The following is a 13,696-nucleotide window of genomic DNA, read 5'->3' on the forward strand; positions in this document are numbered from 1 at the left end:
TTGCTTCACGGGCTTATTGCCAGTTCTGAGAGGTGTAAAGACAATCTGCATACTTCAATGTTTCAGTCAACTTTACTTCTTTGCAAGAAAGTTGTGAGGAGCTGATTGCTGCATGAGTCTGACGGAGAACAAACTCATGTATGCCGCCGCCAAATCGCTCGCTCACAACTTTAATGCCAGTAGCTCACAAAGTAGAATTTTGGCTCACAAGAGACACAGCTTAGAGGGAGCACCGACCTTAAACCTACCTCCCCAAGCTCCGCCCCCAAAGCTCCAGGAATTCCCCAACCCGGATTTGGCAACCCTACATCTCCACTGCAAGATGGCATCCTTAAATGGATGCCAGCGGAGCGTTTCTCCCGTTGCCCAGCAGAGATTGCCAAATGTCTTGGCCGCCATTCAGGGCGGAAAGACTCCAAGACCTTAAAAACGACTGTGGACAGATAGTGCGGCTTAAATGGGGCCAGCTGTTGGCTGCATCTGTTAGCAAGCGTGTGGGATGATGGCCCCGCATACCCTCCCCTCCCCACCAGTCTCTGCATCTTGCCGATTTCAGAGCCCCGTGGTGGCCGCCCGCCTTCATCCAGCAGTGGCAATTACCCCTAATGAAAGCAATTAGCCGGCACTTCTCCCACCAGCTTCCCTTTCCGGTTGGATCCAGCCCCGGCCTGGAACGCTAATAATTTGATAACGCAAAGGATTAACAACAAGAAAAGGAAATCATTAGCAAGGTAATGATCTGTGCACTAGACGGGGATAGATTGCCGGCACAACCAAGGGGCCTATTTATTATTAATCAATTACTATTTGCGGAATGCCTAATGGCTGGCTAATTAAATCCTCGTTGGTGCTTTGAGACGGCGCGGAGGTGAGTATCGGTTGGGGTCTGGGCTTTGGGGGAGAGGCGGTAAAAGCTGATGCAGATGACGAGCCAAGAAAATAACTTCTCCCCGTCTCTCTGGATACTCACCCCATGAACTTCATTGGCGGCAGTTTTGGGACTCACGAAAGGAAGTATTTCGAAAAATTCACAATTAACATAGAGCATCTGCTACCCACAAGCTGGGGCGATGTCTACTAGTTTAAAAGTCAAGGTAAAGGTTTCCTTTGATCGGAAGCCGGTCGAAATGACTCTAGGGGGCGGTGCTCATCTGCGTTTCCAAGCCAAAGAGCCAGCGCTGTCCGAACACGTTTCCGTGGTCATGTGGAAGGCACGACTAGATGCCGAGGTGCACGGAATGCTGTGACCTTCCCACCAAAGCGGTACCTATTTATCTATTTTCAATTTCTTGCTTTCGAACTGCTAGGTTGGCAGGAGCTGGAACTAGAGACGGGAGCTCACTCCGACATGCGGCACTTGGGTCTCGAACTGCTGAACTACCGACCTTCCGGTCTGCAGTTCACTGTCATAACCCCGAGCTACTGGTCTGATCCAGCAGGGCTCTTCTGATGTTCTTATGAAGTCTTCAGCCTCTATGCCATTGTTGGACCACCAGAAGAACTGATAGACCTAGGGTTAACATAAGAACATAAGAGATGCCAATGTTGGATCAGGCCAAAGGCTCATCCAGTCCAACACTCTGTATCACACAGTGGCCAGAAATGCCAGTGCCATCAGGAGGTCCACCAGTGGGACCAGGACACTAGAAGCCCTCCCACTGTTGACCCCCCCAGGCACCAAGAAGACAGAGCATCACTTGCCCCAGAGTCCCTATCTATACCTTGTGGCTAATAGCCACTGATGGACCTCTGCTCCATATGCTTATCTAATTCTCTTTTGAAGCCGTTCATGCTTGAAGCCGTCCATGCTTCTGTATAATGCAGAACAGCTACAGAAAAATATATGGTGATAAAAACTGTCCTGAAGAGGGCAACCAGGATGGTGAGAGGGTTGGGACCCAAGTCTGAGGAGGAAAGGCTGAAAGAGTTGGGTCTGTTTAGCCTGGGAAAGAGAAGGCTTAGAGGGAACACGATTGCAGTCTTCAAATATCTGAAGGGCTGTCATGTAGAAGATGGAGCGGATCTATCCTCTCTTGCTCCGGATTGCAAGGCTAGATCTAATGGGTGGAAATAAGGGAGTTGTTACTGGCTAAATATCAGGAGAGACTTTCCAACTGTCAGAGTGGTTGAGCAGTGGAACAGTCTGCCTCGGGAGGTGGTGGAGGCTCCTTCACTGGACGTTTACAAGCCAACTATCTTTCGGGTATGTTGTCGGGCTCTCTTTCGGCTCTGCTCCTGCAGAGTGGAGGGGGCTGGACTAGATGACCTGCAAGGTCCCTTCCGAACATTCTGTGATTCTGTGATTCTATGATTATTACATAGTGATACAATGTAGTAGGTAATGTAATAGATATAAGAAGAAGATACTTCTGACCCCCCAAATGAATAGGGTTTTTTTGTGTGTTTATGTTTTCCCCCCTTTTTCTTTGTGTTTGTTTGTTTGCTTGAGTTTGTTCTGTCTTATATTGAAAATAAAAGTCTTTCAAAAGGGTGGTGGTGGGGAGAGAAAACGGCTCCTTTGGAGGGGTGGGTTGTATGGCCTTGCTGGGGTCCCGCTCTTCTTCCTAAGCCTCATCCTCCCCAGACTCTTCCCCCAGACCTCCAGGAATTCCCCGGCCTGGAGCTGGCAACCTAATTCACACCCGATCGTCTTCTCCCCCCAGTGGTCCTGAGCCGGAACCAGGAAGAGAAGCTCCTCAAAGACCTGATGGCCAACTACAAGCGCAACCTGCGCCCAGCCAAGGAGGAGGGGGACATCATCGACGTGACACTCAAGCTGACCCTCACCAACCTCATCTCGCTGGTAAGGGAGCCGTTCCCTCCCTCCTCGGTGACCCTGGAGGTCCCTTCCAACTTTGGTGTAGTGGTCAACTTCCAACTTTGGTGTATAAGAAGAAGAAGAAGAGAAGAAGAAGAAGAAGAGATTGGATTTATACCCCGCCCTTCACTACCCAAAGGTGTCTCAGAGCGGCTTACAAACTCCTTTCCCTTCCCCTCCCCACAACAGACACCCTGTGAGGTAGAAGAAGAAGAGATGGGATTGATACCCCGCCCTTCACTACCTGAAGGTGTCTCAGAGCGGCTTACAGTCTCCTTTCCCTTCCCCTCCCCACAACAGACACCCTGTGAAGTAGGTGGGGCTGAGAGAGCTCTTGACAGAAACGGCTCTTTTTCAAGAACAGCTGTGCCAGAATTATGGCTTGCCCAAGGCCATCTAGCCAGGTGCAAGTGGAGGAGTGGGGAAATCAAACCCGGCTCTCCCAGATTAGAGTCCGCGCACTTAACCACTACACCAAACTGACTCTCATAGCTGGGTTTTATTCCCCACTCCTCCACTTGCACCTGGCTAGATGACCTTGGGCAAGCCATAGTTCTGTCAAGAGCTGTCCTTGAAAGGGCAGTTCTCTCAGAGCTCTCTCAGCCCCACCTACCTCACAGGGTGTCTGTTGTGGGGAGGGGAAGGGAACAGAGTCATCGTCCTCTTCCTCCTCGTCCTCCTCCTCCTTCTTCTTCTTCGATTCCCTCCTGCCCCCAGGGCCCACATGCCAGTGTTCCAGCACTGCGGATTTCCTGGTTAGATCCTACAGGGTCTAATGAACTCTGGGTTGAAAAATACCTGGCCACTTTGGGGGTGAAGCCTGGGGAAGGAGGGGTTCGACTGCCATGGCCTTACCCCAGAGAGCCCTGGGAACTGTAGTTCTTAAGAGGCAGAGGACAATGCCTCTTGATCATAATGTTGTTGAGTTCATCATTTGTACAAATAGAGAATTGGCCAAAAAGACTCACACAACCATTTTTAACTTTAAAAGGGGTAATTTCTCTGATATGAGGGGACACGTGGGGAGGAAACTGAAAGGAAAAGTAGAAAGGGTCAAAACAATTGGGGAAGCTTGGGATCTATTTAAAACTACGATCCTAGAAGCTCAAAAAATATATATTCCGCAGGTTAGGAAAGGCACAAAAAGGTATAGGAAAAAGCCTGCATGGTTAACAAACAGAGTAATGGAGGCTGTAAAAAGTAAAAAGAATTCCTTTAAGCAGTGGAAAGCTAGTCACAGTGAGGCTGATAAAACGGAACACAGGCTATGGCAAATAAAATGCAAGTCTGAGGTCAGGCAGGCAAAAAGGGAATATGAGGAGCATATAGCAAAAAACGTAAAAACCAACAATAAAACTTTCTTCAAATACATTAGAAACAGGAAACCAGCCAGGGAGGCAGTGGGGCCCTTGGATGACCAAGGGGTAAAAGGAGTATTGAAGGATGATAGGGAAATGGCTGAGAAGCTAAATGCATTTTTTGCCTCCGTCTTCACTGTGGAAGATGAGAAGTGCTTGCCCACTCCAGAACCACTGATTTCAGGAGGGGTGTTGAAAGACCTGAGTCAGATTGAGGTGACGAGAGAGGAGGTCCTAAAACTGATAGACAACTTAAAAACTGAAAAATCACCAGGCCCAGATGGCATACATCCGAGAGTTCTGAAAGAACTCAAATGTGAACTTGTAGATCTCCTGACAAAGATATGTAATCTTTCCTTAAAATCTGCCTCCATTCCTGAGGATTGGAAGGTAGCTAATGTCACTCCCATCTTTAAAAAGGGTTCCAGAGGAGATCCGGGAAATTACAGGCCAGTCAGTCTGACGTCGATACCGGGTAAATTGGTGGAAACCATTATTAAGGAAAGAATTAGTAGGCACATAGATGAACAAAACCTATTGAGGCAGACTCAGCACGGTTTCTGTAAGGGAAGATCTTGTCTCACTAACCTGTTAGTGTTCTTTGAGGGGGTGAACAAACATGTGGACAAGGGGGATCCAATAGATATTATTTACCTTGACTTCCAGAAAGCTTTTGATAAAGTTCCTCATCAAAGGCTCCTAAGTAAGCTCAAAAATCATGGGATAGAAGGACAAGTCCTTTTATGGATCAAAAACTGGCTAGTTCATAGAAAACAGAGAGTGAGTGTAGGTGGGCAATTTTCTCAGTGGAGGGTGGTAAGCAGTGGGGTACCGCAGGGATCAGTACTTGGTCCACTGCTTTTTAACTTGTTCATTAATGATTTGGAGATGGGAGTAAGCAGTGAAGTGGCTAAATTTGCGGATGATACAAAGTTGTTCAGGGTGGTGAAAACCAGTGAGGATTGTGAGGCACTCCAAGGGGATCTGTCAAGGATGGGCGAGTGGGCGTCAACATGGCAAATGGGGTTCAATGTGGCCAAGTGCAAGGTGATGCACATTGGAGCCAAAAATCCTAAATATAAATACACATTGATGGGGTCTGAACTGGCAGAGACTGAGCAAGAGAGAGATCTTGGAGTTGTAGTGGATAACTCACTGAAAATGTCGAGACAGTGTGTGACTGCAATAAAGAAGGCCAATGCTATGCTGGGGATTATTAGGAAGGGTATTGAAAACAGATCAGCCAATATAATAATGCCCCTATATAAATCAATGGTGAGACCTCATTTGGAATACTGTGTGCAGTTCTGGGCACCACACCTTAAAAAGGATATTATAGCTTTGGAAAAAGTGCAGAAAAGGGCAACTCGAATGATAAAAGGGTTGGAACACTTTCCCTATGAGGAAAGGTTAAAGCGCTTAGGGCTCTTTAGCTTGGGGAAAAGACGACTGAGGGGTGACATGATCGAGGTTTATAAGATTATGCATGGGAAAGAGCAGGTAAAGAAAGAGGTACTTTTCTCCCTTTCTCACAATACAAGAACTCGTGGGCACTCCATGAAACTGCAGAGCGGTCGGGTTAGAACGGATAAAAGGAAGTACTTCTTCACCCAAAGAGTGATTAACACATGGAATTCACTGCCACAGGAAGTGGTGGGTGCTACAAGCATGGACGGCTTCAAAAGGGAATTAGATAAGCATATGGAGCAGAGGTCCATCAGTGGCTATTAGCCACAAGGTATAGCTAGGGGCTCTGGGGCAAGTGATGCTCTGTCTTCTTGGTGCTTGGGGGGGGGTCAACAGTGGGAGGGCTTCTAATGTCCTGGCCCCACTGCTGGACCTCCTGATGGCACTGGTATTTCTGGCCACTGTGTGACACAGAGTGTTGGACTGGATGGGCCTTTGGCCTGATCCAACATTGGCGTCTCTGATGTTCTGATGTTCTGAATGCTCAACAGGAATGCTGGGATGCCCAGCAGAATATAGGCCAGGAGACAGGGGGAGCCCCTGTTTCCAACATTAAGCTGCCACCTTTTACAGGGGTTTCGGGGAGGCCTGTAGCTACGGTGCAGCCTTGGGGGGGGGGTGTCGGCCCCCTTTCTTACAGGCACAGCCCCACAAAAATCTCTCCTCTCAATGCTTTTTTCAATCATTTTAAAATATTTTTTTTTAACGGCGTGCACTCCTTTAAGCAGAATGGGGTGCTGTCGTTGACTCATTCCCGCACTGAGCAAGGGGGTTGGAGTAGGTGACCTCTAGGATCCCTTCTTACTCTGTCCCAAGCAACTGGTCTCCTTTCAGAGAGTTTTCCTGGCTAAGCATTAGCTTTCTGGACTACAGAAGTCACCACCCCCACCTGCCGTCTTGTTCTCCGACTTGCTGCTCAGGCTGGCAGAAGGGATTAACTTGCAGCAGCTGAGAACCGTCATCTCAAGTGGCTGACACAGCTTGCTGTTTAGAGATCTGTCCTGGCAACAGCTTCCTATTGGCTAAATGGCTTTTCTTTCTGCACGGAGACGTTCAGCCCCACCGGAGGAAAAAATTGCCCCACGAGGCAAAATCCTGGCTACGGGCCTGGTTTCGAGGACACTTTTCCGGAGTGTGTGTGTGTGCGTGCTTTGTGGCAGGCGGCTATCAGGGGAGATGTGGCATTACAGCTGTCAACTCATTTCTTTCCCCTAGAACGAGAGAGAGGAGGCCCTCACCACCAACGTCTGGGTAGAGATGGTAAGTGAATAAGTAACGATTTCCCCCGAGCTTTCCTTTAGGTTTGCATCGTTTGGCCTTTGAAAATGACAGACAGTGTACTGGTGCACTCAGTCAGTGGGATGAAATGGACAGGATGCTCTTACCTTGGACCCTGGAGTATGCTATGGGGTTGTTTTTTTTGCCAGGTCCTGGTTAGGATATTCCTTATTTATTTATTTATTTATTTATTATTTGCATTCATAGCCCGTCCATCCCGCGGGTGGGCTCAGGGCGGGTAACACCATTGCAATAAATACAATTTCAGTTGAAAACATTAAACATTAAAACACAATAAAACAGGGGTCACTTCCTGCAGGAGCGCACAGGAGCGGAGCTCCGGCAGTAAAGAGCCTAGGGGGCAGGCACATGCAACAAGCTCCACCCCCTGCTCCCAGCAGCCCTCAGTCAGAGCAAGAAGCATCCAGGTAAGTTGCAGAGCTCCCCCCCGGCCCCCCGGTCCAAAAGAGTCCAGTGGCACCTTTAAGACCAAGGTTTATTCAGGTACAAGCTCTCCCTCCTCTGGGAGGGTGGGAGGGACCTCAGCCAGCTATAATACTGTAATACTGGGGAGCGGGGGGGGCTCTGCAACTTACCTGGCTGCTTCTTGCTCTGACTGAGGGCTGCTGGGAGCAGGGGGTGGGGCTTGTTGCCTGTGCCCGCCCCCTGGGCTCTTTACTGCCAGAGCTCCGCTCCTGTGTGCTCCTGCAGGAAGTGACCCCTGGTTCTAACAAGAACCTTCTGGATCTTGCATACATTTCAATAAACTTATCACTGCCAAGAGACAGTTGTTGAGTGCAACTGGACAGGGGGGTCTGACAATCCCTAGGCTATCTAAGTCTTTGAGAGAAAGCGTACAGAGAGAAAACTGGGTAAGAGAAGATTTCACTGAGGGTGAGCGTCATGCAGAGAGACAGCATGCAGAGATGAATGCTGAGCAGGAAAGGAAAGGATTCGCGGAGCCAATACGTGTTCTGCTCTGAAGAAGCCTTATGAAACAGGTGTCGCAGCCAGCCTGTCTGCAGAGTCGTGACCTTTTATGCTATTTGTGTACAATCCAGTATATTAGTACACGAGAGACACGAAAAAGAGTTATAGATCCAGAGGAGTTAGCTGTGTTAGTCTGTTGCTGCACGAGAGGGAAAAGCCCAGTAGCTCCTTTAAGACCAACAAACTGCATTGTAGCATAAGCTTTCGAGAAACACGGCTCTCTTTGTCAGATTCATGGAGGCAGGGGTCATTTCGTAGACAAAGAGGTGCAGGAGCTCATTAGCATAACTCATTTGCATATGCCACACCCCCTGACATCACCGGAAGCGTGTCAGAAGGCACACAGAAGGCTCAGGCTCCACTGGACTGTTTTGGATGGCTAGCTATTGGGGGGCTGAGACGCGCAGAACTGTCCTCGCAGAGGAGGGAGAGCTTGTACCTGAATAAGCCTTGGTCTTAAAGGTGCCACTGGACTGTTTTGGACCGGGGGGGCTCTGCAATTTACCTGGCTGCTTCTTATTCTGACAGAGGGCTGCTGGGAGCAGGGGGTGGAGCTTGTTGTATGTGCCCGCCCCCTGGGCTCTCTACTGCCAGAGCTCCGCTCCTGTGCGCTCCTGCAGGAGATGACCCCTGCATGGAGGGTATGAAGAAACTGGCCAGAGATATGTAGGTGGTAAGGGGAGGGGGGAGAGGATGCAGAAAGTGCCATGTAAAGGCAAAACGGTTGCAAAAGTCATGGGAAAGGTTAAAGAAGAGTTACTGTCTGCAAGAACTTTAGATTTAGAACTGTGAAACGGAGCTCTTCCACCAGGCCTTCGATTAGGAGCCACCACTAACAACACCCACTAATAACATCAACAGCACCAACAACGCTAACTGAACGGTTGAGGCCCTTATACTGACATCAAGAGCTAGCTGTCCCGTCTGTTGACGGGGGCCGTTTTCGGGCATATTCCATCATGGCCTCCAGGACGCCATCGCAATGTTCCCTCTAAGCTGTGCAGTCTTGTGAGCAAAAAATCTTCTTTGTGAGCTACTGGCATTAAAGTTGTGAGCAAGCGATGTGGCTGCTGCATAATTTAGTGTGCTTTGGAGCCATCCTTCCTGAGCTAAGGCAAAAATGTGTGAGCTGGAGGCTAAAAAACTGTGAGCTAGCTCACACTAACTCAGCTTAGAGGGAACACTGGTTACCAGCACTTGATTTGCGGGGAGGGCAGGATACAAATGTGATAAAATAAATAAATAAATAGTTTTGTTTTGTTTTCTATCATTTTATTCTGTACTATGAATTGGTGTGTTTTGTATTTATGATGCTGTACCCTATAAGCTGCGGTGGCTCAAGTGGTTAAGACGCTGAACTGCAGGCTGTGGAAGGTGGGTAGTTCAGCAGTTCGAGACCCGAGTGTGCCGCATGACGGAGTGAGCTCCTGTCTCTGCTTCCAGCTCCTGCCAACCTAGCAGTTCGAAAGCAAGAAATTGCAAGTAGATAAATAGGGACCACTTCGGTGGGAAGGGAACAGCGTTCCGTGCGCCTTGGTGTTTAGTCATGCCGGCCACATGACCATGGAAACGTCTTCAGACAGCGCTGGCTCTTCAGCTTTGAAACAGAGAAGAGCACCGCAACCCTAGAGTCGGATTCGACTGGCTTTCGAGCAAGGGAAACCTTTACCGTTACCCTATAAGCACGTGGGTTTTAATATATTTTAAACTTTATTGTAAGCCGCTCTGAGCCTGCCTTCGGCGGGGAGGGCGGGATCAAAATCGAATCAATGAATAAATATTGGACCGTGCTGGTCAACACTGTGGAATCGTTTCTTGACATTTACACTTGCACGGATGTACAGAAACGTATTAGTATTAGTATTAATATTAATCTGTTTGTTGAAAATCTATAAAAGAGCGACATTCCCTTTGTAAATACGCTACGGTTGCCCCGGACTGTTTTCTAATCACCTGGAGGCCGGTGTCCTTACCTCTTGAGGTCGCCGGCCCTGCCTTGTCAGGACACAAGCAATGTTGTATTGTGGATATTTCCCCTCCGTTTTCTCGTTGCCAGCAATGGCGCGATTACCGCCTGCAGTGGGACCCGGATGCCCACGATGGTATCGAGCGTCTCCGGATCCCCTCCACTTCTGTCTGGCTGCCGGACATCATCCTGGAAAACAAGTCAGTGCTCACACTCCTCCACATGCAGCTGCTGGTGTGACCTTGGGTCAGTCACAAGCTCTGGCACAGCTGTCCTTGAAAAAGAGCAGTTTCTGTCAAGAGCTCTCTCAGCCCCACCTGCCTCACAGGGTGTCTGTTGTGGGGAGGGGAAGGGAAAGGAGTTTGTAAGCCACTCTGAGACACCTTTGGGTAGTGAAGGGCGGGGGATATATCCAATCTCTTCTTCTTCTTCTTTTGCCTCACAGGGTGTCTGTTGTGGGGAGGGGAAGGGAAATGAGTTTGTAAGCCGCTCTGAGACTCCAAGTGAAGGGCGGGGTATAAATCCAATCTCTTCTTCTTCTTCTTCTCCCTCCCCCAGCCGGTATCACTGGGACCAGAATCAGAATCACTGCTGGAAAAGGCACAGAAGAGGGAAACCAAAATGATTAGGGGGGTTGGGGCACCTCACGTATGAGGAAAGACGGAAGAGCCTGGGGCTTTTCAGTTTAGATGATTAAGGGGGGGAAAGAAACATGATAGAGTTCGATAAAACGATGCACGGGGTGGAGAGACTCGTGAAAGAGAACTTTTTTCTCCCTCTCCCAAAAGACTACAACTCGAGGGTATCCAGTGAGACTGATGGGCAGTAGGTTCGGGGCGGACAAAAGGAAATACCACTTTACATAGAGAGGGATGGAAATGCGGGATTTGCTGCCAGAGGATGTCGTGATGGCCACAGGAATAAACAGCTTTCAAAGGGGGTTAGACAGATTCCTGGAGGATAAGTCGATCAGTGGCTACTAGCCATGGCAACTGAGGGGAACCTCCACCTTCAGAGGCACTAAGGCGGGCATGAATTAGGCAAACAATCAATCAAACAAACAAACAAATAAATAAATCTCCTTCTGATGGACGGCCAGGTTTCCTAATACCTTTCTCCTCTTGTTCCGTGCAGTATCGACGGGGTGTTTGAAATCACACTCTACACCAACGTCTTGGTGTCTCCAGACGGGTCCATCTACTGGCTGCCCCCAGCCATCTACCGCAGCGCCTGCTCCATCGTCGTCACGTACTTCCCCTTCGACTGGCAGAATTGCTCCATGGTGTTCCAGTGAGTCTTGGCACGATTGCCTGTGCGGTCCGGGTGGCTGGGCACAGTCAGAAGCGCCAGAGATGGAAGCGTGGCTTCGTTGTTTAGGAAGTCATGATTCCCTTTGGGGATTTCTGGCGCGCTCTGGGTGAGCTCTCCAGATTAAAGCCCCCTGGTCAGGCCGGATTTTGCCCTGGGTTTTGGGTTTTGAGATTTCCCTCTGCACCCCGTTCTCGATCCTGTAAACCTTCAGATGGGTCCTGGAGATCTCCTGCAATTACAGCTGATATCTAGAGTTTCAGAGGCTAGACTTTATGGCAGCGGTCTCCACGTTCCTTTCCTGCATTGCTTGACACAGCATGTTTGATACTCTCTTTTTTTTGCATTTTTGTAATTTTTGTGAGCCTAGCCCAATTGTGTTATTAGACCTCATATGCTATTTGATTACAATATTCTACACCATGAAATCCACCTCGAGTCTCAAGTGGAAAACTTGGAAATAACTAATAAAGTACAAGTAAATAAATAATAGACGATAAATAACGCTGAGCGGACCACCGCTGTAATTTCAATATTAAGTATTGAGACGAGGCAACTCTTTTCATAACAACATAGTTCTTTATTAAACTTCTGAACCAAAGACACATGCTCAACAGGAGCCAATTTATACTTGTAAAAACCATACCCACCTTAAACAATACCAAGTAGGTAGCCAGAATCCTTCATTTGCATGAACTGTATGCGGAGTAACTAACAACAGTACAGCTATTGGGTTATCATCAATAAGTTACTTTTTCCCCACCATAGAGAACAATGGAGGGGATGGGGCAACCTGTTTGGGGGCCCGTAGAATTGGACCCCCTGGTCCAATGTTCTTCAGACTTGGTTGGTATCTTGGGGAGAGGCTCTCCCTCAAACCCCCTCCCCTCCAGCCCCCTCCCCTCCAGCCCCCAGAATATACCCTATGTTTTCGCCATTGACTTCAAAAGCCCATAGGATATAATGCGGCCGAATTGCCACCGAAATTTGGCGGCAATTTGGCGGCAAGCCGATTCAAATCAGAGAATCTGAATCGGCCTGCAGCAGCCCGAAAGGGGTCCGAATGGGCCATTTTCGAGGGTGCATTTGGTTCGGACGAACCAAATGTACATCCCTACTGGTAGCCAGGATTTTTTTGTTTGGGGGTGTCATGGCTCAGGTGGGGTGTCACCTGATGCTGCCACCACACTGGATTTAGGATCCCGTGAGAAGGCCCAGAGCACCCTCCCAAGACCTTCAGACCTCCCTTATTTGGCTGAATAATAGGCATGAGGACCAGGCAGAGTAAACAACAAGGAAAAGGTTTATTTTATAGGAGGTCAAATAAATAAGGTGCAGGAATAATTAAGGGGGCAAGGCCCCAAAATGCCCCACTGTAGCTATGGGCCTGGTGCAGAGTTTTTCAAGGTTGCCACCAACTGCACAAGGATCTTCATTGCATGACTGAAGGTCAGTGGTGTGTGTGTAAGATAATATTTTTAAACAATATCTTCATTTTAAAAGGTGTCTTGTTAAACAGAGCTTCTGTGCAGGGCCGCATTATGACTTTTGTGGGCCCTAGGGCACTCTTGCCTTCGTGGGCCCCTCCCGCCATAATCATATCAATATTTTAAATTATTTCTGATATAACTTTAAATACTTCAACATTTTATTTCTGTTTTAGGCAAAATTTAATAGATTTTCATGGGCTCTAAAATTTCGGGTCTTTTTTTCCTGATGTGAGAAGAAAACCGAACCATTTTCTTCGACCCAAAAAGTTCGTTTTTCTCCCCTCCTGATTTTAAAAAGGAATTAAAATGTTTTTGTGGGCCCCTAAAAGTATCGTGGCCCCTGGGCACCGTGCCTCCTGTGCCTGACTGATGAGTCGGCCCTGCTTCTGGGTGAACTTGCAAGAAGAGGTTTAAATTAAGGGCGGGAAAGTACCGGCTGGATCTTAGGAAACCCTTTTTTAAAAAAAAAAATATTAAAAAGAATAAAAGAATAAAACAACATAACAACGTATTCAAGCATGTCACAAGAACCAGCTAATACAGTGAATAAATATCCAAAGCAAAAACTTAAAAACACAGCCTAACCCAAACAATTTGCGTGGCAATAAACCTTCATCATTGTCTTTCCACTTGTATGCTAATGAATGACGCAGAGCCCCGACTTCTCAAGTGGTGATTGACAGTCAGAGTTGTGCAACGGTAGAGTCAGCTGCCTTGGGAGGTGGTGAGCTCCCCCTCCCTGGCAGTCTTCAAGCAACGGCTGGACAAACACTGGTCAGGGATGCTCTAGGCCAGGGGTGGCCAAACTGTGGCTCACGAGCCACATGTGGTTCTTTCACAGATATTGTGTGGTTCCCAGCTTGTTGGCTGGGGAAGTGAAAGGAAGGCATGCCTCCCTGGTTGGTCTTCCCTTCGACTTGCTTTCCTTTCACCCCCACTATCATTTCCTTCCTTCCTTCCTTCCTTCCTTCCTTCCTTCCTTCCTTCCTTCCTCCCTCCCTCCCCCCTCCTCTCTTTTCTT

At 48.4% G+C, this 13,696-nt stretch overlaps 1 protein-coding gene across 1 annotated transcript in view; it reads left to right on the forward strand.

Annotated features, from left to right (window-relative positions):
* Positions 1 to 13,696, forward strand: part of CHRNG (cholinergic receptor, nicotinic gamma) — a 46,083-nt gene that overhangs the window by 4,261 nt on the left and 28,126 nt on the right. The window contains exons 2-5 of the mRNA XM_015407832.1: positions 2,664 to 2,803; positions 6,859 to 6,903; positions 9,968 to 10,077; positions 11,012 to 11,167. Coding sequence (XP_015263318.1) covers positions 2,664 to 2,803; positions 6,859 to 6,903; positions 9,968 to 10,077; positions 11,012 to 11,167 — 451 coding nt within the window. The remainder of the gene's footprint in view (positions 1 to 2,663; positions 2,804 to 6,858; positions 6,904 to 9,967; positions 10,078 to 11,011; positions 11,168 to 13,696) is intronic.

The sequence above is a fragment of the Gekko japonicus genome, unplaced genomic scaffold (assembly GCF_001447785.1).
Source record: "Gekko japonicus isolate JY-2015 unplaced genomic scaffold, Gekko_japonicus_V1.1 scaffold3318, whole genome shotgun sequence".
Taxonomy (NCBI): domain Eukaryota; kingdom Metazoa; phylum Chordata; class Lepidosauria; order Squamata; family Gekkonidae; genus Gekko; species Gekko japonicus.